This window comes from Lates calcarifer, linkage group LG1, assembly GCF_001640805.2.
Source record: "Lates calcarifer isolate ASB-BC8 linkage group LG1, TLL_Latcal_v3, whole genome shotgun sequence".
NCBI classification, from domain to species: domain Eukaryota; kingdom Metazoa; phylum Chordata; class Actinopteri; family Centropomidae; genus Lates; species Lates calcarifer.
The window spans coordinates 6,394,059-6,421,847 of record NC_066833.1 but is presented as its reverse complement, the minus strand read 5'-3'; the positions used below and the strand labels follow the sequence as shown (position 1 = coordinate 6,421,847).

The 27,789-nt window shown below is 38.7% G+C and overlaps 1 protein-coding gene across 1 annotated transcript; it reads left to right on the top strand.

Annotated features, from left to right (window-relative positions):
- Positions 1-577: 577 nt before the first annotated feature.
- On the top strand, positions 578-13,744 carry LOC108897039 (interleukin-1 receptor type 1-like). Its single transcript, XM_018696416.2, is given in 13 exon segments — positions 578-626; positions 742-819; positions 2,492-2,744; positions 3,360-3,549; positions 3,828-3,999; positions 4,328-4,390; positions 4,948-5,083; positions 5,198-5,352; positions 7,574-7,717; positions 8,413-8,580; positions 9,693-9,976; positions 12,920-13,066; positions 13,068-13,744. Coding segments are annotated over 13 exon segments (1,974 nt in total). The 5' UTR covers positions 578-592; the 3' UTR covers positions 13,218-13,744.
- The last annotated feature ends 14,045 nt before the right edge of the window (positions 13,745-27,789 follow it).

Here is a 27,789-nt window from a genome sequence, read left to right as displayed (position 1 = left end):
AAAACATCTATAAACAGAGACAAAATAATAGGGTCAAAGGGAACCAATACCACCCACTAGTGGTGAGAATTGTTGTTATTTTCACAAATATCTACACAAAAGTGTCATCACAGTGTAATTTGAATATATAATCTTTAAACTGATATTTTGTAAATAGGTATGGTAACAAAGACTCGAAGCCAAAAACATGGCTGTCTCAAACTAGCACAGTAATTGAAATAGTTGTGTAAGTTTGGAGAAAATGAGAATGTTAGATTTCCCCAATGTTTTACAGTGTTCATTCACAGATTTACAGGCAAGGCTGAGTAAGAACAATCACTTGGAATTTGGCAGTGTTCAGGAATGCTGGGCATCCTTCCAGTTCCACAGCATTACGCAGCGTTTTGTCAGAGGTTTCCAAACAAATGACTCCTGAAATACCAGAACATTTGTCATCTGTGTCTGAGGGAGAGAGGGGGAGGAAGGATGGGATAGGGGGAGGGGACGTACAGAGAGAGGAAGAGAGACGTAATTTTAGAAATTTAAGGTAGAATGAAGTTTGATTTTAAGAGGAAAGAAAACTGCTGATGATTGCTGTGTTTCAAAGCCTCTTATGACCTGTCATGTCACTGGACAGAGGGATTCCAGTAAGTTGACCGCTGTTAATATCAGGCTGTTGTTGTAGCCTTTTCTGCTATAGCATTTTCATTCTGGCTTGTAGTATATGGTTATTTCTTACTATTGCTTATTTATGTTTTCCAGCCATGGCCTTGACTTCAGCGCTGGGAAGTGTTCTATTTGTCCTCGGGTTATCTGGGATCTGCACAGGATTTGTACAAGGTGAGATGAGTCACACTTCCCATACAACTACATACATACTAGTAGACCTCTGCTATGATGAAAAACAGACCTAGACCAACAGCTGCCTCTAGTTTTTATAGAAGCATTTTATCGCCATCTCATGGCCACTGTTGTTACTGCAGGAACTTGTGTAACTCCTGTGAGCTCTTCAGAAGTCTCACACTGATTCCTGACTTTTCTTGGGGGGGGGCAAACACTGCCAAGCCACTACTGCAGTCCCACTGCATCTGATAAGACAGAACATGTTTAGTGCTATAGTCCCTGAGCTGGGATTAAAACCTGACCAGCCAAAAATGTTTAACTCCACAGAATTCTGAAATAAGACCCAAAAAGGTTTTGCAGCTATATGGATATATACATAACTAGTTATGTTTTGTTTGTTAATATGTTTTGTGAGGACAGACCTGTTGGACAAGAGTGGGTGAGTAATTCTACTTTAACAATGATGAAATGAAGACATTTAACTCCACAACAGCTCAGTGACCATGAATGGTTGTGGTAATAACAGGCAGCTCACCTGCACAGTACCAATGTAAATAAATATAGAAGACAGATATTTTCTCATTTCTGTGAGGCACATTAAGGGAAACCTGAATTCAAACTTATGGACTTAACAGTGACATCACAACTAAAAGGTACACCATGTACACATCATATATGATGGTGCACCAACAACATTCTCATAGCAGCTTCAGTTTTCTCATACTGTGGGGTGAATGATAGGAACAAAGCACAACTCAACAGTTATTTCATTTCCTGCCAGGGAATTGGAAAAAATCATTTAAGTGGTAGAACGCATCATGGAAAAATACTGGTAGTCGGAGTCAATGTCCTCTGGGCAGCTCTGAGCTACTAGTTGAATGGCTGAAAAGAACATCCAACGAGAGGGGATGGTTTGATAAAGACTTAGATTTCTCATGAAGGATGTTTTTTTCTTGTTACGTTCCCTGAGCGAAAACTAGGGGATGAGGGGAAGCAACAAATGAAAAACGTCCCGGCGAGGGGGGACAAAGCGGAACCAATGTGCAACCAAAATGAGTTTCATATGAGTTTCATTTAAACAATAAAAAGTGACTGGTTTTCAAACAGAAACACAAAACAACACAGGAACCAGGTTAAACCACGATCAACACACATCAAAACAGGAAAACGGTTTAACAGTGAAACACACTCCAAATTTCCACTGAAAGGAGTAGGATCACGCTAACACAGCCCATGCGGCTAATCGTCCGACACGACCGGCACAGAGTGGCTCCGACCGAAGTCTCTCTTTCCAATAGACTGTATGCTCTGTAAACTTTTCTGCTTCCGCTGCAGATTACGGACGGCTGCGTAACGGAGGAGGGTCAATCATTTGGAGAGGAGAGAGAGTGCAACACCACACAAAAAAGAAAAACACTCAATATAGGGCCGTAACATTCCCTAATCCATGAAAGAAAAAAATAAATTACAAAAACTGTATAGATCTTAAGGAAATAAGCGATACCTCTCGAAGACAACAGCCTTTTTTCTTAAAATTTCCTCTGAAGTGAGGTTTTGTAATGATATCTATTATATAAATGAAACCGTCTAGGCCTTGCCTGCTCGACAATTATTTCTTGCTGCTGATTAAATGACAAATCCATTCTTCACTGATATGTGCTTGTTGCAGAGAACTGTACCAACTACAAGCTCCAATTTGAAAGGGTTTACTCTGTTCCCGGGGATATGGCAAAGCTGAATAGCACCTTGGTGTCTCCAGATGTCTTCAACTTCACAACTGTCCCATACAACATCACCTGGTATGATTCAAAGACGGGTCAAGAAATGAGCAACCAGACCGGTCGAATCCTGGTGAAAGAGGAGACCCTGTGGTTTCTTAACGTAACGCTGGACGACAATGGGGAATACGTGACCATAGTGAGGTACACAAGCATCAGCAGAGATATGAATATCAATAGAAGTTGAAAGAAGTGAAAACAAATGTCCTGACATGTTTGTGTCTGTCTAGTCTGTAGAATATATGTCAACAGGGCCAGCCACTTTTACATCAAATTATTATTTTTTTTATTTTTTTGTGGGAAAATGTGATATTCAAACTGTCCCAGACCTGTTTGAATTAAAAATCAGTCTATGACTGCAGCAGACTCGCTGAAGTAGTTTGCCTCATGGTCCAGCAGAGGGAGATATAAACTTTACCTACTGCTTACCTTACTGACCATTAAGTAGGCTAATCTGATAAATAAAAATGGAGGAGGCTATTCATAAGCAAAGCCATACTGATCAGATAATCCTAACAACAAAGCATAAAACTCACCATCTAGCTGAAATCCAAATTAATGGAGAGTTTATTTGCAATGATATGTGGTGCGCTGGGAATGTTTCAAGAGAATGTTTTCTTGATAATGACAGAACTGATTCCAGTGATTTATTGTAGTCATCCGCTCTGAGTAAAGAAGCTAAATTAAAGTTGCTCTTAGTAAGCAGACTAATGCTGTGTGTGTTAACAAAAGGTAATTTTGTCCATAATTTTCCAACAGAACTCCTTTTCGGTGCTACAGACAGGCCACCAAGCTGATAGTGGATAGTCTTACTGGCGAGTGTGGAAGGCCAAGGAAAGTTGATCAGACACTTATGAATGGAGTAGCTGACACCCTGTCCTGCCCTCTGAAAGACTATATGAGTAAACTGGACAGCTACAACATCAGTTCCTCCATCAAGTGGTACAAAGTGAGTCATGGAATCAGGAGATTATTACAGTAATGAATCAGGAGAGAAGTTGGTAAAGGTAGGGAAAAATGGTTACCCTGAAATGACTTTGGCTTCTTCCCAGACAAAATGTGATTATTCCGTTGAGACAAATGGGATACCATGGGCTCTAAGCCTCCCGACTCTGCTTACTGGACTACTTCTTTAACCATATGGCTGTCTACCATCATAAAAAGTATGTATTTATTACATATTGTCATTACAAAAAGCCTGATTTTATGTTTGCTTTCTTCATATAGGGTTGTGAGCACATAGTGGATGGGACAGGCAAATATAGCTACAGGGATATGACAACACTGATGATTCAAAGGGTGGAACCTCAAAACAATGGCTCCTACACCTGTACTCTGACCTTCACCCTTGGTGGCATCACAGGATCCGTGTCAGAGACAATTGATGCAAGGATCAGAGGTGAGAACAGAGACAAGTGCCTGACACAGTGGAACCTTAGGCTGTTTGTCCACAACATTACCGTGATTCCTACAGTAGAATACACTTGACTTTTCTTAATCAACAACAAGCGCCCACTGGTAGACAGTACAAACATTACAGCAAAGGTCTCTGCTGGCTGCCAAGAGGTGGAAATTATTCCCACAACTCTAAACTGATCACAAACAACAGAGTGGGAGCAGCTGTAAAAGAGCTAGTAACTCTTTGGTGTTATTCCATATGCTGTTTATTTCCATGATTAGAAAACCTCAGCCTCTGTTACTGTATTTCATATTGCCTGTCTTTTCAGAGGTGTACTCTTTGGTTCCTCAAGTGCGAGAACCAGCCAGTGAAATAATCAAGGCAGAGATAGGTGAGTCCTTGTCTGTAACATGTTTTGAGAAATATGGTGTTTTCAAGTTTAAATGTTTATTGTTCAAATTCACTAAAGTTGGTTCAAACCAATATTTAAATTGTGTTGAAGAAAATCTACATTCAAACTCTAAAATCATTTTAGTGACTAAGACTTTGGGAGTACCACAGTAAATGCAAGTGCATTGCAGGGTAGAATACTTAACATATGTTATTATTATATTGTTAACCTTGTGACTGTTAAATCAGAGACTAAAATGAGGAGTTGTAAAATCCTGTCTCACTGGATTATAAACTATAAAATGGACTTTCTAGATTGTTCGAAATTCATCTTTTCACTAGGCACCTGAAACATACATTCACACATAAACATGGTACTATTTTCAGTCTGAATGCCCACCAGCGTGGAATGCCCTTGTGGACATACATTTGCTGTGTATTACTCTGTGTGAGAAACACTATTTGGAAAGTATTTAGAAACTTTAAATTTATGTTTATGGATCAAGAGTAATAGTTTTGTTAAGTATAATTTGTTTTACTGTTTGTATATGTGTTTAGGGTCCAGTTTCAGCAAACGATGCCTTGTGTTTGTGCCCGGTGTTGGGAAGCCCTTTGTTTCTATCCTTTGGATAGCCAGAGACAAATTCATTCGCAATACACAACCCTCTGACCGTGTCTACACATCACAAACAAGGTCAGCACTTCTACCTCTCCTTTAATTTGTTTTGATAAATCTGCACCTCACAACAAGTGTAAAATAAACAAAGTTTATGTTGACACTTTTTTCTCATATATGTATTTTCATCAGTTTTAACATCCAGGATGTTCCTGATAAAGGTGCATGGTTGGAGCGTCTGCTGATAATTTCTGAGCTGAGGGAGGAGGATTTTCACATCAACTACACTTGTCGGTCATACAGTTCCCGGGGCCATCCTGAAGGATATTTTACTCTGCTACCAGCAGGTACAGGGTATAGAATAAGCCTAAGAATCATTATTTATTTTATATCACAGAGGACTAAGAAAACAAGCAAATATGCATATTAGAGAGGGTAGAAGCTGTGAATATTTGGCATTTTTAATTAACAAATTAATTTGATGATTACACACGAAACTTTTAGAGAGAATTTTGCAGTTATGAGAAATTATAATTTTACTGCTTGTATGTATATTCATATATTCCAAAAAATGTTATGAAAAAGTTAAAATGCAGTGTAAGAAATTAGTGATTATCTATAGAAGGCAGCATCGAACAGAAATATCTTCAGCCTTGATTTAAGACCTGCAGACATGTCCCAGACAGGCCATATAGAACAACTACCGGACATATGTTCTAAACAGCCATATAGCAGCATTCATTCAGACAACAAAGCACAAAAATATTATGATCCAACAAATGTAATTTATGTAGTCAGCATGACTGTCTGCTTAGACATTGTGCTAAATGTTAATATGTGAGTCGAAAAACACTCAGTGAATGAAACAGCTGAGGTAAAATTTTTGAATGATAAAAGTTTACATGTTAAAATAGATAACTCCATTATTTTTGACTCCTGATCACGTTTTTGGGTATAAATAATTAATAAGATCAAACATCTATGGGATGGGTGCAGTATTAAACTGGAGGAGTGAACCCAGACACAGGTGGTTCGTTTTGTCACTGACAGGCTCAGGTTGTTATAATAATTATCTGATGACATTATTATACTAACAGATGTGAGCAATGGTATTCCAGCAACGCCTGTGTTCTGCTTGGTAAAAATACTGTTTTTGACAAGGGAGTCTGCTAGCCTAGTCTATTTGCCAGTTATGCTGTTCCTGATCAATAGTGCTCCAGAGATTTTTGCCCCTGTCAATCATTTATATGGGAAAACCGTCCAGGTTTCAAAATACTAGTTATACCCTCAGTTGTCAACAAATGTTACTCGTCACATAACAGACTATACAGGCAATGTAGCACATTTTTAACCGGACATTTTGGCCGGTGATATTATCATCTACTGGACAACAACAAGGGATACCAGCCAAAAGCCAACATATGCTGGCTAACATAAACTCTGGTCCCAGATGATGGTTCATATCAGCAGATCAGAAATGTATTTTGGCCCTAAACCATTCAGTGCTTTATAAACCCACAACATTATTTTGAAATCAGTTCTCTGACAGACAGGAGGCCAATTCCTGCTAAGAATTAAGTCCTTTAATCCTCATTATGTTATTGAGGTGATAGCTGGCTGTTGTTGGTGTTAAAATACAGGTCTGAGTCCATGACACTAAGATTTCTGGCTTGGTTTGTGGTTTTTAACTTGTCCTACTGAAGCTGAGCTCTGACTTTTCCTCCTGGTCTCTAAAAACAATTATTTCAGTTTTATCGCTGTTGAATTGAAGATAATTCCTCCACACCCAACTGTTGATTTGTTCAGTGCATTTACTCAGAGCTTGTATGGGATTATAGTCCCTGGTGATCATCTGCATAATTATGGCAACTTGTTGTCTTCCATAAGATGAGCTAGTGGGGCCATGTAGATGTTGAATGGAAGAGGTCCCAGAATGGAGCCTTGGGGAACTCCACACATCCTTTTTGTCTGCTCAGATTTGTAATTACCTATAAACACAAAATTGTTCCTGTACATTTACATAACCAAACTAAGAATCTAAATCTGAGACTTGCAAACCAAAAATGAGAAACACAGAACAAAATACAGGCAATGCAAGCTTTTAGGTGCAAATCACATTTCTTTGCATTTCACACTGTCCATATTTCTGAATGACAGCAATTTTGGATTGCAGTATTATGCTCACTTGCACTTCTTTGAATTTTTAATTAATAGACAAAAAATGCCACACCACTGACAGATAAATGATCATTACAAATGAAACAGCTGTGAAACAGCTGTCAAAAAGTGAATTTTACATTTTTACAAACATTCTGACATTACTTTTTAGCCATTACATGAAATAAAACATAAAATGTCTTAATGTTTTATTTTGATACTATTCATGTGTTTGAGGACTCTGAAGGTTTAGCCAGAGAAGGGCACCAATGCAAAAACACAAAAGGCTGAATACCTTTTCTGACACTTCAAAGAGGAATAATTGAGGTGCCATTTTACACAATATTATGTACATCTTATATAAACAACCTAAAATTGTGTGTCTGGTATTTATGATTTCCATCTCTACAGATCCAAACATCATACTTCCAATTGGATCCGTGCTTGGTGGTGTGACAGTTCTCTTTATCATTGGTGTTGTCATCTACTACCTTTTTAAGGTTGATATTGTGCTGTGGTTCAGGAGAGTGTTTCCAGTCCTCTATACAAATAAAGGTAATATTTCACAGCAAGTGTGTAATTCAAGTAAGTCACATGCTTACTGCACTCACTACACTCCAAGATGGAAAAACACAGTTGCAAAACACAAAATGTCTGAATGGGTATCACACAGAGACAGCGTCAATAGTGTCAACAGATTGACTAAGTAAAAGAGTCTGGGACCCTAATATGCACTCTCGGTTTGTATTTGTTGACTGCATTATCTGGTTATAAGAGGTGAAGTCTACAGAACTTATTCAGTATGTTCAGCCTGCTAGGTAGCTATTGGTACCTAGCCAGCTGACTGCAGATATCAGGCTAATGCCTTCTCAAGTAACACAAATAGAGCAGACCCATTAGTGAGTGTACATTTCTGCTCTATGTCTGCTGAAACCGATTATTAAACTGAATGTTTGTCCTCTACTTAGTCGGTGCATCTTGTACTGGCAGTCCATAGCTGTGCTGGATAACCTGAATTTAATTTAAAAACCACAATGATTAAAATCATGAATTAATCCCAAGGCTAAAAAAATATTTCTTGGCCATACTGCCCAGCTCTAAATGAAAGTTTTGGATCTCCACTTGCAATTTGCTTGTAAGAATAAAGCAGTGTGAGAAAAGCAATTAGTCTTTGGTGACCTCAGTCTTGTCTAAAATGGTTTGAGACCTACCTATATACCTAAATAAGCTCTTCTTTTTTCCTCTGTCAGATTTGGATGGGAAGCTGTATGATGCCTATGTGGCATATCCACAGCGCTGTGCCGTAGGATTCAGCAAGGAAGTGGAGACGTTTGCCCTTCACACTCTGCCTCAAGTGTTGGAAAAGGCCTGTGGCTACAAACTCTTCATAGCAGGCCGTGACTGCCTGCCCGGGCATGGTAAATCACCTACTTGGTGGAGAAAGTTATGCTTAATGGTGTTTGAACGAGTCATTGTTTTAGTAGCTTCACGTTCAAAATGTTAACTGAGCTGCTGCTAACGTTAGCTCATGTTGTTTCTAGATGCTTTGCTTGTTTTTAGGTTAGGATTCCTTCAGTGTCCATCGTTCAGGAGGTTTTTACTGGGAGCTGAATTATCCACCGAGGCCCCACTGAATAAAGCAATTTCATATAAAAAAAAAAAAAAAAACAATGTTTCTCCATGATACGGACATGGAACATTGAGAGTGGCTGTTTACTCAGCTTGTTTCTCTGATTACAGAAGATCCAGATGTCTCATGACAAAAATCCTCATCTGGTTTAAGACTGGAGTTATAACATTATATAAAGTAATGGTGACTTGACTTGAAACATTAAGAAAGTAGTCGGCTGAAAATTTTACTCCATTGTAACTCCAACTCCAATCAACAGATTTTAGAAACATTTTCAGACTGACCATCCTGGATTTGCTTCATACTTATCTTCTTATAAATCTTTCGTTTTGTTTATGAAACCATTTGCTTCTGTTCTCCTTGTGTCTCCCTCAGACTAAGACAAAACTTTACATTTTGTTTTCTAATTAAATCATGCTCTTTCCAGTGGTTTGATATCATATCATATACCATTCTTAAATGAGAAAATTTGATTTCCATAACATGAGTATAACTTGCAAATATACTAATAATTGCAAATAAACTATATTTTTATGCAACCATTTTACAAGTTAAAGACATCTAATAATGCAGAACAATCCCTGAAAAATCCAAGCACATAGGATAGTTCAAAAGCGATGACTTGTGAAACTTTTATGAAATAATTTTTTGGCAACATTCGGGAAACAACCCTTTTCTAAAACCTTCATACCTCAGACGCTTAAGAGGATTCAAGATGAAAATTTTGCATTCTACTTGTTGGGTGGCATAATTTATTTATTAAGTATGAAGCAAATCCAAGTTGGTGAGTTGCAAGGCCTGTGTTGACATGGAATGACCCTACAGTGTTAATTTTAACATACTATTGTACTCATCACTTACGAAGCTAAGGTTTCTCTTCATCCTGTTTCCTCACTGTAGCTGTCGTGGACTCAGTGGAAGAAAATATACAAGCCAGTCGCCGCCTCCTTCTGGTCTACACCGCCTCCACTTTCACCAGCAAAAGACACACAAGCAGCACTAGCAGCAACAATAACAACCACCTCTCTAAGAACAGTAACAACAACGAAAACAGCGAAAGCAAGACCGATGACAGCAGTAGCAGTATGAGTTTTAATGGCAGCGATGAAGTCTATCAAGACACAAGGCAGCAGTTGGAGTGTATGGCAGCAATGCACAGAGCGCTGGTGGAGGGATCACTCAAGGTGAGAAAACAGACTTGCTGATGCATATTCAATATTCAAATTTTGCCACTACAAATTACTACAACAAAATACTTTCATATAGGAAGAGCTGTTGTGGAGGTACTAATACTCACTGGTTTAATGAAACCTAGATCTGGCCTACTTTAATCCTAGGTTGCATATGGTCCAGTCACTCTTGATATAATTAATTTATTTACCCAGGGCTGACAGCAAAGTCCCCCATCAAAGTCCCAATAGTAAATATTTAACAATCAATAATGTGAAAGGGTTGGTTCTCAGTGATGTATCAGCAAAGGATTTACAGCCCATTTAGTGTATAGTTTTGTATTACTGCTCTCATCAATCCAATTTCCAGCAGCAACAGGTAGGTATTTTCAGCAAACAAGCACTGTTAAACCCACTGTAAACTACCAGCCCAGCACCAAAGAGCAGACAGACAAGTTTAGTGGATAGATGTTGAAGGAAGTGGAAAATCTAGCAGCTAAAGAGCCAGGAGTTGGTAGACATCAAAACAAAGTTTACAGAAGAGTGAATATTTATTACACTTGCATTTATCAGGTAGAGAGTTAATCAAATTAAAATTCATGCTAGCATTTCCCTGTGTCTACTGGACATTTAAAAATGAACTTGAGATGTCCAGGTTAAGTTTTTTGGCCCCAACCTCAATCTGAGTCATTTTAATTAGGGGTGTAACAACGCACCGTCACACAATGCATCGTGATTCAGAAAACGTTACGATATGTATCCTGATGCTGAAAAACGGTATGGTGATGTGACTGATGAAGTGAGCTCTGTGTCCTGAAGTAATCATTCACTTCTGTGAGTGATTGCACTGTGCTCCGTACAAAAGACTGGTAAAAAAAATAAAATAAAATTAAAGTAGATTTGAACTATAGTTTTCTCTGACAGTGCATCTGGCTGCTTCAGGTCCTGTTGAGTCGGACATTTGTAGACAGTTCGCTTTCCTAATGACCACTAATCAGCTGACTGAGTGAGTAGAGCAGGGGTGTTAAACTCACTCCCAGGCCACATCAGTATTGTGGTAAATCTCAAAGGGCCAGTTTTAAATGTAAGACTATATAAATCTATCTACTCTCTCATAATACATAACTGCCTCTGCAATCAATTATTATTAGTTTTAATAATAACTGAAAGGTAAGTTATCAGGGGTGTGTGGCAATTGTTTTTTTTTCTCTTTCACCAGTCCAACCAAGTTCTCTTACCACACATGGCAGTCTCACCATTGGTAATAAGCCCCACCAGAGTAATTTAATTTTACCTATGGACTACTCCACCTCACTGAAGATGTTCCTGTCCTTTGTCGTCCCGTGCATGGCAGCCACATCAAAGAGTTCCTCACTTAGAGACAAGTCTGCCTTCACGCTTCTTAAAAAATGGCTGTGCTGTATCAGTATTATACTGTATAGTATTTCATACAGCACAAACATGCATTCTTCCCTCTGCATCAGCTTTTTTTCTCTTGGATATTTCGGGACTGTTTACTCCCCCCCCCCCAACTCCATCACAGACTAAAAACTGCTGTAGGAAATGGCTGATATTGAGACACTGCCATCCATTGGCTTAATGCTTTCATTGTACAGGTAACAAAATCGAGATGCATTCACTGTACTTACGTAAAGCGGTATAGGACTTATGATAATCATAGTCTGTGAAAGCTCTCGCGGGCCACATAAAATGAAGTAGCAGGCCAGATTTGACACGTCTGCTGTAGAGAGTCGCTCCCTCTCTCAGTGTTATCCTTCTCTCATCATTATTTTCTTTACAGTTAATATTTTTCAGATTCATCATCTGAAACAGCTGTAATTCTCAGCTGTTTGACAGATATACCCCACCTTTTATTTCTGCAGTAAAGATGTCAGGAGATGCTGTGATTAATTTATTCCTTCTGTAGCAGCAGATCATGTTATAACTATAACTATAACTAACCACAAACTCCTGCAGGTTAAACTGAACTAACCAGACACTTTCAAGGCTGATTTACTCTGAAAAACTCATTATACACAAACCGTGAACACTTGCTAGCTTAGCAACATAATTAGGCTAAACAAAGTCCACAAAGCAACACTACCGCAGTGTACCGTAATTACACTAATACTCACTCCATTCGAAAAGAATATTGATTGTAATGGATGGAAACGTAACATAACCGTTTACCTTTACCGTGACATAAATACTGCCTTATACTGTATTATGGTCGATACAGTATCCTCTTGTTTGGACTGTAATCTGCAGAATAAGAGACTAACAGCAAGAAATATTTTATTTTTTACATTTGAACTGGAATTTAGTTTACAATAAGGAAAGCACTGTAAGAAATTGCATTTTGCCACAACAAGAAAGATATTTCATTTTTGCTGTTCACACTAAGAAGGAATAAATAAGAATTCTAAGATCTTAGTTTGTTTCCATTCTTTCTTCGCATATCCTTAGATGTATCATGAGTGAATCGAATCGTGAGCATTGCTCTTTTCTAATTACGACGGAGGGGAGATGATGGATTTGTTTGCATCTGAGCTTAGTGAATCCATTAAATTTCACAAAGAAAGGATTAGAATTTGTTTGGCTTTATTGTAGCTTTATTTGATCTATTAAAACGTGGAAATACCAACTGGTCCTTAGGATCAGCCTGGGATATCGCTAATATGAACTGTGGACAGAGATAATATGTCAGAGCTGTGTAATGTGATTTTCTTCTGCCCAAAAGTTGTATTAGTGTTAAGTTCCTCAGAACACTCACAGTACACAACTTACTGCATTTAATTGTATCAACTCAAAAGGGGGAAAACCACTCAGGATGATTCAGTAATGGTTTGATTAATTTAGTTAAATTTTCTTTCATTCATTTCAGTTCAGTTTCCATTTAAGTTCAATGTCACATGCTCAAAAAGGCATCCTGTTTCTAATTTGAGTGCTATTTTACAGGTGGTTCTGGTTGAGTTGGAAGAGATAACCCCGGCTCAGCTGGCTCTCTTCCCAGAGTCAGTGCGTCACCTGAGGAAGAAGCAGGGTGCTGTGTGTTGGTGGAAGTACCTGAGGATGAGGCAAAGGAGGGGGTCATGGTATAAGGAGGAGAGAGGATGAGGGGAAAGGTGGACAGGACACACAGCTGCCACCATCCCACTCTCTCTCTTCCAGGTTTTGGAAGGAGATGAGGTATTACATGCCAGTGAGGGGAAAGAGGGTGATCTACCCTGAGAAAACTGCCCTATTGAACTTATGATGGGGTTAGGATATGTATGTTTCAGAGAGTAGCTGGTTTCCAATGCAAATGTGTATTGTATTGAATCCCCCACCCACAGAGAAAATTCTCTGAAAGAAAATTCAGAGATGCATTGTTGTCGCCAGAAACTTGAGGTGTACACTGAGTCGAGGCTACAGCACTGGTGCACACAAAGGTACTACAGATGCCAACTCAACAGACTCCTTTAGCCTCTGTAACTTTTCAAGTGGCACATTTCATATAACTGTATCATGTGCAGCATGTTGTGAAGGCGGTGTATAACTGATAAAGAAAACATGGAAAATGCTTTGCTCAAAAACTCAACAACAGCAGCTCACACCTGGTGTGCAGATAATCACACGGTCTGGGCTATCCTGAGTTTGCCTGCACCTGTGGACATGCCAGAAGAAGACTGAAGAATAATGTGGATAAAGAAGGACTGATCAAACCAAATGATCATGTATTAATGTAATATATTAATGCAATATGTAATATGTGAAATAAAAGGTGTAAATATGTAAGTATCACATTTTTTTGTTTGTTTTTGTTTATTTGTACTTGTTTTTTGGTCATTTTCTGTTATTTATATGTTGCTTAACTAAACTCATATAAATAATTAATTTAACTTGTATAAATAGTATAAAATGTACTAAGGGCTCTGGGTATTGTCTGGGAGATGAAGGAAAATATTACAATAAAGTTTTTTTTTCCCAGAAAAAAAATTGAATGTTTATATTAAATGCACTGCCATTTATTTACACTTATTGAACTTAAGTTAAAGAACTGTACTAAGTAAAAATCTATTTAGTTTTAAGCAGTATACAAGTGCCATTGGATTCAATTAGAAATAACTTTCGTGTCCTCACCATGTATTTAGTCTAGGCAGCAGGGAAACTCCTGTTTTTTCTTATATGTTTGCTATGTTTTAAGTGTCTGCCATTGCTGTTCTCTATTTTAAGTTTCTGTTCAGTCAGTTTTGTTTTGGGCTCAACAATACCCATAATCCTCAGCTGTTTTGCTATGGAGAAGAGGCACGTCCGCTTCGATGATTTAATATTGCCTATGCCACCAAACTCTTGAAAATTAGCCATTTCCATTAGCCATTTCTCATGTTATAGTCATGGGCTATCAAACAGCATTTGTTAACAGAGACACAGTTTTTGGACTGCAGCAGACCGAGGGCAATTCAAAATGGAATGTAGCCCATCGACAGCAGACAAGCCAAAGCGATATGGAACACTCCACGTCTACCCACAACACAGTGGCCGTCCCACACCCTGACCTACCTGCCTTTACACTAATTTGCAGCAATTCTAACATTTCTCCATTTCATTGAAGACAAAACGTTATAAAATATGTGATAACAATATCTATGACATTCCGTGAGGTAAAATAACACACATCTCAACACTTCAGGAATTAAATTTTTAATGCTAATCAACTTGGGTACGTAACCCACCAGGATAATCCACTTTGATTGGAAGGGAAATGCTGACAGAGTTCCTCCTGCTGATAACTCACAGCTACTTGGCATCTTGGTACTTTCCTCCTTCTGGCAGTGCTGCCAAGTTTAGTCAGTTCCACTTCCAACTTTTCAAAAAATTTAGAAGCTTAAGGAACAACTGTAACTGTGTAGACTACAAAAAGTAAAGAGGGTAACGATTGTATGTCATCTTTGAAGATGCAATACCAAACACTTGAAAAGTTAGAATTCTCAGATTGTTTCATATATTTAGAGGGTCAGACCTGGTATATACCAAAGGAAAAAGAAACATTTGAACCTCTTGGCACCTGGCTGAACATATACCCTAAGTATGTTGCTGTTCTTGAACTTATTCTAGGGTTAGGGAGGCGTGAGCGAGGAAGGTGAATGTATATGTGGAGTATATGTATATGTATATATACTCCACACACACACACACACACACACACACACACACACACACACATATGTGTGTGTGTGTGTGTGTGTGGAGTATATATATATACATATAGTGCACAGTCAACTCGTCCAAACAAATATCACAGTTGGATATTCTAGCTAAAAAAGTGATGAGTAGATGCAGAGAGATGGCCAATGCATTGCACATTCTGAACAGTGATGAAGTCCAGGACCCATTTGCAGAGGGAGCAGGTCATGCAGAGTTCTTTCTTTTAGAATCAACACCCTGGGCTACATTGTCACTGAGAAACCCTCCCTCAATCAGCACAATTACTTTAATTTTCTCAGTAACAAGAATTTTATCTATACAGATTCTCTTACTAATACTGCTTATCAGTCCCATACTTTATTGATCCTCTTGTTGGTTCCATTTGATCAATGTCCAAAAAAGAAATGGATTTTACATATATTTACTTTTCAAAAACTGAATACTATTTCCTCAAGTCACCATATAACTGTGCTTGAACCAGAATAAAAAGGTACCAGTACTCTGAGGTATCAACTGAAATGCATGTATGTGGCTTTTATGTCACTTTATCATATCCTAGTATCATAAGTAGATATCAATGGTTATAATGGTTTGAAATAATAAAATGCAGTTAATTTCCTTATTTTACTCTAAAACCTGGTTCTCATTTGGAAATCAGTTTTAGCTGGCATCCCTATAGGACACAGCAACACATACCCCACCCCACCTGCCCCGCCACACACACACACACACACCAATTCAGCAAGTTATCTGTTATCACGTAGGATAACTGTAGTCACAGTCACAGTATACATGTGCAATCCCAAACAAAGAATGCCACTACAGTATGAGAATGAGAGTATGAGAATGAAAATTCATATTTAGTCAGCTTATATTCATTTTGACCATATTTTTCTTAACTGTCAAGACTTTGGGCTATGTAAATTCAGTTTAGCAAAGACAACATAAAAATATTTTTAAAAAAAGAAAAGATTTTGGTCAATCCATCGCAGTCACTTTCTACATTAAATTGGCCTCGCATGAGCCTGGCTGCAGTACCTGACGTGTAAAAATTAGTTCAATAGATTTTCTGAACCAGGGGTATAAGAAAACATAGATCACAGGGTTTAGACAGGAGTTAATATAAAGTAGCCAAACCCCAAACATCCACATCTGGATCTCTGAAGATGTTACTTCTATCAAATCATTCTCAGTTGCAACAATGAAACAATAATATGGACAGGAGCACAAAATAAACACAACTACAACAACTCCAAGAGTCCTGGCTGCTTTCCTTTCAGATTTTTTAGCTCGGACAGCCTTGGAATGTAGAAGTGTGACAGCTGTAATGTGAGAGCGCATGGCGCGAGCCTGAGACACAGCCACCCCAAATACTTGCAAATACAGAAATGTAATGACTACAATGGGGCCTAAAAAGGTCACAACAATGTCAACAGTTCCTTCAACATAATTAAGTATGACTACACACTCTCCATAACAAGACTTATACCTCTGTGGTTGTTTGAGGACATCCCTCATTATCCAAGTGCTGTGCAGAGCAGAAAATATCCAACACAAACAAATGCAGAGTTGAACTCTTTTCAGAGTGACTCTGGTGGTGTAAAACATTGGATCACAAATTGCAATATACCGGTCAACTGATATGAGCACCATGTTTCCTACTGAAACACTGACAATGAGGAAACTTGAAAAGTAATTCACAATACACATAAAGTCACCCAGCATCCAGCAACCACCAAACAGCGGGATTTCAGCTGGCATCTGCAGGAGACCCACAAGGAAGTCTGCAACAGCCAGAGAGAGGAGGAGGAAGTTGGTGGTGGTGTGGAGTTGTCTGAAATGGGAGAATATCAACACTGAATACACTGTTACATGTAGTGGTTGTAGAAATAAGTGTTTCTAGCAGTTATGATTCTAAAACCATTAAGTGTCTAAAAGCATTAACATGCATAAATACAACACAGCATTACAATGGTAAAACTATTTGCACATATCTAGCATGCACTGATCAAAGGCCGGAATAACACAATATTAGACCTATGCACTATTTATATCCTTCAAGAAAGGGTTAGTGGATGTACAGGAGCCTGATATGTGAGAAATAAATACTAATCATTTTTACAATGTTGTTTTTACAATTGTCACGTTTGCTGACTCAAAAGCACCATAATCATACGTATCATTAAATTTAAAAATAACAATGGTAAATATAAAAATGTGTCAAACACAGTGTATCACATGTTAAACAAAAAGATAAAACTCATGTCAGCTGTTTGTTGTAATCTGCTATTGTTTTGATCTGAGATGTAAATGAGACATGAGATATGTTGCCTAGCTCAAAGCCATTTCTTCCTGAATTTGAACAAATAAATAAATAATGAAATAAAAGAAAAACTTAGGTCATGAAGAGAGATTTATCTCTGCCTGAAGTGTGAGATAGAGATGATGACCAGCAGGTTAAGAACCACAGTGAGCACAGATGATGCACCACAGCACAGTGCAAACGAGCGTGGTCTTCAAGTGAGGACCTGTCATCTTCCTGCAGGAGTTGTTGAGCTGAGGAAAGCAGAGTTCAGTTTCTTCTAGTGCTTCCATCATCAGAGAGAGAAAAGAAGCTGCTGTGCTCTGACAGCTTTCTGATCAAAGCTTCATCATACAGCTGATTTATCTCTTTACTTCCTCCCCTCCCACACCACATCTATCTATCTATCTATCTATCTATCTATCTATCTATCTATCTATCTATCTATCTAAGCCTTGTTAGCAGCAGACTATGTTAATTATAGTTAGTGGTCAATACCAAGCTGAAAGTTGAAAAGGGCCTGTGCCAGTGTTTATACTTTGACTGACACTGACAATTACCCTTTAGATTGCAATACAGTAGCTATTTGCAATGGCCCCCAAATATACTGTTCCTGCTACTTCTTGTTCTTCTACTGCGCCCATAGTGAGACTTTAGCCCTTTTTTTTTTAAATATAAACTTATGTTGTGCAAAACTTTGGTTTTGCCTCCTCTTTTAATACTTTTACTAAACTTTTACTAAACGTCCTTTATTCTATTATTGTTTAAATGTAGGCAATTGTGTGGTTATTTTAGTTGTTCTACATGACCAGATTTCTGAAATATGAATGGCCTTCAGAAAAAAAAAGCCACTGTGAACAACTGCTGCAATGTAAGCAAACAGTAAAAATACACCACCCACTCAGTTAGCCTAATAGCATAGTTGCCTAAGTCATATTTGAACATTTTCAGAAAACAAGAAAAAACACATTTTTTAGCAAGCACATTGGTATTTTTTATTGATATTGTAACAGAAAGTTCAACCAGATGTGTAAACAAGTTTCCAGAAAAAGTAAGACACAACACTGATTGCATAACAAATAAAAGTGACTCAGGCAGAATATGCCTTGACTTAGGCAATTTTTCTCTTACATATAAACACAACAATAACATAACCAACGTTGTTTTACTCTCCTAAACATAACCAAGTGGTGTTACTTTTCTAACTTTAAGCAAGTTGTTTTAAATGTCTAACCTTAACCAGGATGTTGCACTTGTCTAACCTTAACCAAAGTCCCGCTCAGGTGCTGTGTGAACTTGTTTTCACACTGTCTACTGATGAGGGAGGTTGTTATAGTACTGGTGGGCCACTCTTGGTAGTACTGGTTTCATTGCCTGCAAGTCATTGAATTTCCTGAGAGTAATTGGCGTTGGGCAGGAAAGAGTGGGACCCAGTGGATGCTGAGTCGCTGAGGCAGGTCCTCCCAGTCAGACTCAAAATCCAACTTGTACCGGATTCGACCATCTGCCAGGTACTGGAAAGCCCGAAGGTCATGGACTGTGGGGTCGCCAACTTTTCTTCCTGGTCAAATGTTGGTGACATAGGCCCCAGATAACTTCATGAAGTCATTGTGGAATAGCTGGGTGACCTTGTATGGGGATGGATGCAGACGTGCAGTCTCGAAGACTGACAATGTAGTCACGTGGAGTGTGAATATCTTTGATGGTGCGCCGTTCAATGAGGCTATGCATGGAGTCACACTCCATTTGTGTGTGCCCTGCAACCAGAACCTTTTCTTCTATTGTGACACTATGCTTCATGGCCAGATCTATGTATGCATTTGTGATGGTACAACACCGATTTTGATAGCTGCAGCCATCACTCCAGACTATGACTTTTTCAATGTTTGGGTTGGCCCCTAGGACCGACTCAAAGTGTTTGCACTGCAGATGGGCAAAAACCTCACTGCTGAGGGAGCCCTCATGCTCCTCCCAGGCATAACAATACCCATCTTTGTTACCCACGTTGAAGCAAGTAAAGTTGCGCATCTGTAGTTTAGTTTTATAGTACATCGTGCTTGCTTTTGTCTTGGGGCACAGAAGAACGCACTGAAGGTCCATTGTCCACACTGAGAGTTTTTCACTGGATTCCTGTTTATCCTTATCTTTTTCAGCTTGAGCTTGAGCCTTTAATTTCGTGTGAGTAGCAAGGGTGTCCTGATCTATATTTCCTACCTTAGAAATACACACATCGCACTGGTCTTTTTTTGGTACGAACACAGAGTATTTCTGCTCACTGAACACTTTTCTGAAATATGTCTCACTCACAACACATGCACCACTTTCACCAGCAGCTTTCTGGTATTCCTTGTGAAGGTCACTTAGAACTGTTCCTGGCTCCAGAAACTTCTTATCCTGATAGGAGGGAACCTGATGGCAGTAATGTGATGCCAACTAACATCTTAACCCTTCAGTCATACCATTCCTGGATATAATAACCCACTTACCAGTCTTATTGATCTTGGGTTTGGGTGGATCAGTTTTGGTTTTCATGTCCTCAACTAACCATGATCCAATGGTTCGATGCCAAGGGTTGAACAGAGAAGATTCTTACACACAGGTAGTTTACATCTATCTGCCAGTTGCAGTTAGTATGATAGGGATGTTTTTCTCCTTGATGAAACACCACCTTTCTTCTGCTTTATAGGCACCTGTAGTTAAAGGAAAGTAAAATAGCCAATCAAGACACATTAAATTTAAACCTGGAGTGAAATGAAGTACAGGCTGATGAGCTAAGGAGGCAGTAGAGATGACAAATTTGCTATATCTGATAGTCACTTACATGTTTCACTAAAGTCTGGATATACAGCTTGCGTGTGTCCCAGGAGGGCATGGCCCAGCAATTGTTGAAGATAGCCGTTCTCTCTTCTTCACTCAGCAGTTCACAACTTCGTTTCTTTGACCTTAAGCAGTGCTGTGATGTGCAGGGTGGGCCCATGGTCTTTGCCTGTCTCTCCTGTCCCGTTGTGTTCTTGTAACTCTCCCCCTTACGACGCTTCTCTTTTATTACCTGTCGCTTCCACATATGTGACCTTGGACGCTTGTGATGTTTAACAGCAGAAGCTTCAAGTGCAGCTCCTGTTTCTTCTTCCCTCTCACCTCCTCCCTCCTCTCCTGTTTCTTCCTCACTATGTTGAGTTGTGTCTGCATCACTATCATTATCTGGGCGGTCATCTTTCTCAGGTCTATAGTCCTCATCCAAGACAGAGTCATCGTGTTCACTTTCTGACCATGAATCAGGATCAGAATCAGCTGTGGAGGCTTTACTGGCTGTTTCTTCTTCAATCTGTTGCCTGGTGTCTATGTCATTTCCTTCTATCTCAGGTCCACTGTCATCTAAATCCTTCTCTAAGTCCTTCTCTAAATTGGTATCAAGTTCATTTCCTGACCCTGAAGCAGAAGAAAATAAAGTACTACTGAATGTTACCAGTAAACCATGGTAAATGAACAGGTTCACTGCAAAACCTCAAAATCTAAAAACAAGTTGCTTTTTTAGGTGATGTGTCTTATTTTAAGTGTAAAGAGATTTGTTTGGACTAGAAATGAGACAAATATTCTTGGTAAGATTTTGCTAGTATTAGCTAACTCTTACACTACTATATCATACCTTGTTGCAGAAATGTGATTAAAAGTTTAAACACACAGTTCCTAACCCCTTTGATTGACTGAAAGTACATTTACTGTCTACAAAGTTGAAGAAATATGAACTAGCTTACCAAATAACTCAAAGAGAAGAGCTAATGCTTCATTTGTGGTCAGCGGAGCACTCTTTCTCATGCGGTCTGCCATCTTTGTATGTAGCGGCAAAAATGCCTAAGTCAAAGTCATCTCTTTGACTAAAGCAGACAGTGATTTTAGACTCTAACAAGCGTTCTGACAAGCATTCTGACATAGGCAATAAGGCAGGGTGATGCAGCAGTGGTAGGAGAGTAAAGTTAGGCAGAGATCACAATTTGGCCAAAAAATGACTTGTGCTTGACAGAAGCATTGTTGCGCATGAAAGAGATTAAGGTTTACTGAAGGTAATGTTTGAAATTACATAAAGACAAGGACTTGATGCTTTAGACGTCTGATAATTCATTCATGTAGTGGACAGGTGGCAAGCTGGCGAGAGAAGTTCCTTCCCCTGGTCATTTGTGCTCCCAAGTTACATGGTCCCACACGGCAGCTAGAGGTATGTGCTCAAAGCCATACTCAAAAAATAAAGAAATTAATTTGTTGCTCAGTATAGGCAGCTTGGCTTACTCTTTTTTTCAGTGCTTCTTAATCCATGAGTCTGTAGACATTACTCCTGACTCCTGCTGCCTGTGGACTGTCTGCCGGTTAGTGTTAATAATTGTTCAGTTTGGTGGTGGGGCTGAAACAACAGCCAGCAATACTGATACAGAGTAGCAGTGGCATTGACAGGCAAAGAGAGAGATAGGAATTTTTTGCAGCTTAAACAGACCACTAAATTGGCAGATTGTGTATGGTAGATAATTGTGGAGAGTGACATTTACCTGCCTGAACTAGCTTGCAAGCTTTGCTCCATTTTAGCAAAACACTGACTAATTTAATAATTTATTTGTTTTACTTTACTTACTTCACTTAGCCTAATATTTTGAGAAAATAATGAAGTATGTTGCTTTACTTCCACTTGATGCCCAAATATTACTATCTTGTTATCTGATCTTGATGCAAAAAGACAATGATTGAAAATCTCAAGTTGAATGGTGAGTAATAGATGAATCAACAAGGGGGTGATCATGGACACAGTAATTGATTAAATTGCATTAATTTAGGGCAAGCGTGACATTGTGCATCCATTGGCTGAGTGGTGACATTTACCCTCTATCATCAGTGGCTCATAGATATATTAGCTGATCAGCAGTCAGAAAACTCTAAACATCCTGTCACCGTTACAAAAGTTGTCCAGTGTCTCCTTATTTGTTGAGCATTTGGTGTCATTGTCTTTGCAAAGGTTTAATTGTCTTAAAGCTTTAAATCCATCTCTGAATACTATGGGCAATTATTCACATCTGTTATGCTTTGGGTTCAGTGGGAAGAAGACAGAATCAGCAGGTGGTGATTAAATAATGACTAATAATTAGATCCATTTTATTCATCATCAAACCCAGATGACAGATTAGACAGACTGTGGGACTGTTCTTGTACGATGTATATGTTGATGATCAATAATGATCAGTCAAGTTCCTTAATGTACCATAAAACCTATTCCCCATTCAGAACTGTGTTTTGGCAGGAAAACTGACATGAAAATGAAATTCACAAGTCTCACTGTAGTCACAGAATGTCAGATCACACAGAATATACACCAATCAGCCATGACATTAAACCACTGACAAGTGAAGTGAATAATATTGGTCATTGTGGTAGACCAAGCATACTCACCCATGGCAACAACAGTCTCCAATGGCAGGGGCCACTCCTAGCAGGACAATGCTACCACCACATCACAAAAATTGCTCAGAAATGGTTTGAGGAACATGACAAAGAACCTAAGGTGTTGACCTGGCCTCCAAACTCCCAGATCCTAACACAGAATGAAAGCACTGGTATGTCTGGTAGTGACAGATATATAGGTGAATTCATATTTGATCAACATACAGTAATTTTGTCCATATTTAGCAGCAGTAAATAACAGTGTCTACAGCAATGTTTATTTTTTTAAAGATGATTGTCTGGCTTCAGTCTTTCAAATGATATGACTGACTCACACAAAATATATGTGTGCAAACAGAGACAAAGCATTCAGTAATTTTGTCCGCTTTTCTGAACCAGAGATAGAAAAAAACATAGATTACTGGGTTTTGACAGAAGTTGTAATACAACAGCTAAAGCTCAACTGGTGCAGTGGATACCTCAACTGAGGTGTTGTAAGCTACAATACTATACAATAATATGGAAAATAAACACAACTACAACAACACCAAGAGTCCTGGCTGCGTTCATCTCAGATTTCTTAGATTTTACAGTCTCTGAACACTGAAATGTGACAGCTGTCACTTGAGAATGTATGGCACAAGCCTGAGACACAGCCACCACAAATACTCTCATATACAGAAGTGTAATAACAACAATGGGTCGTCAACTGATATACTGATTACTTTTAGTTGTTGGTCTACTTAGCAATGATTGCATCATGCATTAATTTTAGAGCTTGTTTTGTTTTGCAGTAACACCTCTGACTGCAGTGGTACTCTATGGCACTAATGAAACCAGGTGTGAAAACTTTCTCAGTCAAAGAGTACACAGCCATTAACAGCAGCTAATAGGGCTAAACACTGGGAGTTGTTCAGAGCCCCAGAGGGGTGTGTGTGTGTGTGTGTGTGTGTGTGTGTGTATTGTGGCCATAACATACAGGGAAATCTGAAGATGTAAGGATAAGGTGAAGGAATATTTTCCAAACTTTCAACATAGTAATGAGTTCTGTACATTTGAGTCCACCCCAGTATCTGCACTAACATTGTCTCATTTACATGTCTGCATGATGTTGCAGCTGTAGTATTATAATAGTAGTAATGACACTGTGGCAGTTTAATACATATTTGTAGATCAGATCAGTACAGACCCACACACTACACACACTTGTTTTGCAGTGACATTGAGTACAAGTGACAACATTCAGTTCGGTAACATATTAGCATCCCTTCCCCTCCCACTATAGCCAGTGTGCAGTTCTTAGTTAGTTCACATAACAAGCATGATTGTGCTTTCCGTTTTATAACTTTTTGTCTATATACACACTGATACACATGCATCAAGACATACTACTATTAAAGTATATTCACAAATCTCTTGAAGGGTTTCAACTTTACTAAATATAATATGGGTCACTGATGATCACATCTCAATTATGCAGTCTTAGGCTTATGAGTGAAAAATGGAAGCTACAGTTGCAGTTAAAGGGATGATCCACAGTTTAAGGGGAATATAGACACCTGCTTCAGGGCAAAAGCCCATGCTCATTGAGCATCAACTCTTGATTTGATGGTGATTTGATTTCTATGTTTGGGAATGCCTACTATTAAAGCATAAAATCTACTGACAGGATAAGGCCTTAATGTGGCTGTACTCTATTATCTGATCTAGAGACCCTGTTTTCACAAACAGTTCTGCAGGCCAATAGCCTCTTTATTTCAGCTGCTGTTGTGCTGAAATGTTGTACATTCCACAATTTATTTGTCTCTAATACCATTTGCCATTCCATTCCATTCCATTAAAACACAAAATGTCTTAAAGAGCCATGTCCGTAGATTATTTTCATGTTTGAGGAGTTTGAAGGCTCAGCCAGAGAAGGGCACTAATGCATCAGCCTCAATAGCTTTTTTGATAGGATTTAATTTTGATAGGATAATTGAGGTGCCATCTGATTGTAATCCAGTTTTCTTAACTAATCCATGGTAGAAAAACAACCTAAAATTCTATCTGGTACTTATGTTCATCTCTACAGATCCAAACATTGTACCTCTCGCTGAATCTGTGCTTGGTGGTGTGACCATTCTTTTTATCATCAGATTTGTCATGTACTACCTCTTACAGGTTGACATTGTGCTCTGGTTCAGGAGAGTGTTTTCAGTCCTCTATACAATATATTCACAAGTATTCAAGTAAGTCACATGCTCTTTATTATATCTAGCATCTACCAATGTAATGATGTCAGCTCTCAAAAATACACATACAAGACTCCAAGAAAAAATCCACAGTGATGCTTTGACCTTGCAAGACACAAGACGTATGGGTGGGTAAATGTAACTTGACACTCAACTTGTCTTCAGTGACTTCACACTTGTTTAGAATGGCTAAAGATCTACCTGCATACATTCTATATACCTCTTTTTTCCTGTATCAGATTTTGAATAGGAAGCTGTATGATGCCTATGTTGCATATCCACAGCCCTGTGCTGTGAGACCAAGTGCTGAGTATCTCCTCTGGTGATGCTTTACCAAGCCTCTACTGCAGCCATCTTCAGCTCTTGCTTGCTCTGGGGGCATGTTCTCTTAAGCTTTCTCTTCACTGCTGGCTTGGCCATTCTTTCTTTATCTTCATATTTTTTTTACTTTACTGTATTGCCTTATGCAATATGTTTGGGATCAGTATCTTGCTGTTGGATGAATTGCCACCATTAGAGTTTGGAGGCATTTACTTGGCAGTCAGTCCCTTTGTCATTAAGGACCTCAGCAGTGTGTTCCTTCTTCTTAAAGATATTCCACACAGTTGATTTTGGTAATCCCAAAGTTTGACCAATGTCTCTAATAGTTCGAATTTTGTTTTTCAGCCTCACCCCTTGACTTCCACTGACACTGCTCCTGTCCTCATGGTGAACAATGGCAACCACAGTGCAAGTGCACAGCAGAAAATATCCAACACAGAGCAGAGCTGAACTTTTTTCAGTGACTTTGGTGGTGTAAAACATTGGATCACAAATTGCAATATAGCGGTCAACTGCACCATGCTTCCTAGTGAAACACTGGTAATGAGGAAATTTAAAAAGTTATTCACGACACATATAAAGTCATCCAGCAGCCACTGTAGAGCGGGATTTGAGCTGGCATCTGTAGGAAACCCACAAGGAAGTCTGCAACAGCCAGAGAGAGGAGCAGGAAGTTAGTGGTGGTGTGGAGCTGCCTGAAATGGGAGAATATCAACACTGATCACAGTGTTACATGTAGTAGTTGTATAAATAAATATTATTAGCAGTAATAATTCTGAAAATATGAACTGTCCTGTAACCACATGCATAAATACCGCACAGCATTGAAATAATAAAACTATTTGTTAATATCCAATATGCACTGATCAAAGGCCTGAGGTTAGTGGATGTGCAGGAGCGTGATGTGTGAGAACTTATTACTAAGAATTTTGTCTGTAACAACTTAGTATCTCAAAGACACCATTATCATGACAATCATTAGCTTTAATAAAATAAGAACAATAACAACTATGTGTTGAACAGTTTATCACTTGTTAAACAAAGATAAAATTACTGACTTACAAGCTCGAAGGCATTTCTTCATGAATCTGACTGGAACCAAAAGAGAAACATTTTTTTTAGGCCAGGAAGAGAACTCAATCATTCAGTCAATCTATCTATCTATGCATGTGTGCTGTCCTTCACCAATAGCCCACCAAATGGTTATGATAATACATGGAGGAGAGGAAGATAAGGGTGACACTCAGTATGAACTATAATAGGTGAGTGGCTAAAGCCAAGATATACAGCACTTCAAAGTATTTTAAGGCAAACAACAGAGCTAGAGTTTCTTTTTCCATGGTGGAATATTTTGTATGGGGTTTTTGCTTGAAGTTGCAGGACAAGCAGTGATTGTTCCATCCACAGGGGATGGGGTGCTTGGTGGGTAGGGCCTGAAACAAGAGACAGCAATACCATTGCAGGTCAGCAGTGGCACTGAAAATTTTTGCAGCTTAAACTGACTGCTAAATTGGGAAAGTGTGTATGGTAGATGATTGTGGAGAATAACGCAAGTAAATCAGTGCAGCTTGAGTTAACTGCCTCAGCTAGCATCATAATTTATTAGCTTTACTTAGGCTAAGGATTTATATTTTGAGAGGATAATGAAGCATGTTGCTTTTATTCCACTTGATGCCCAAATATAACTGTCTTGTACTCTTGTGTCATGAACAATGCAGAACACCAGCTGAGGGCCTCATTTTATTGATGTTAAAGTTGTGCAACTGTACACATCAGTGATGATGCAAAAAGTGGTGTTGATGCATTCATCGGCTGGGTGGTGTCACTCATGTTCTATCATCAGTGGCTCATTCATATATTATGAGATCAGCAGTCAGAAGACTGGTAACATCCTGTCACATTTCTAGATGTTGTCCAGCATTTCCTTATCTGTTGAATATTTTGGTGTCATTAACTTTTTAAAGACTTTTTTTTTAAAGACCTAATGGTTTTAAAGGTTTACACCCATCTCTGAATACTATGTACATGTCTGTTATGCTGAGGTTTCAATAGCAGGAAGACAGAATCAGCAGGTGGTGATTAAATAATGACCAATCACATTAGACTCATTTTATTCATCATCAAACCCAGATGACAGATTAGACACATGATTTATGTGTTGTTGAAATACAGAAATACAGTCATGTTTCTTTTTCTTTGTCTGGTAGAGACAGATGTACACATGAATTCATGTTTGATCAACATTCAGAAATTTTGTCCACATTTTTATTCATTTTCGGTTTACTTTGGGTTGTGTAAATTCAGCATAGTGAAGAAAATATAAAAATTATGTCCCTTGCACAGGATAATAACTAGTTTTAGTCAGC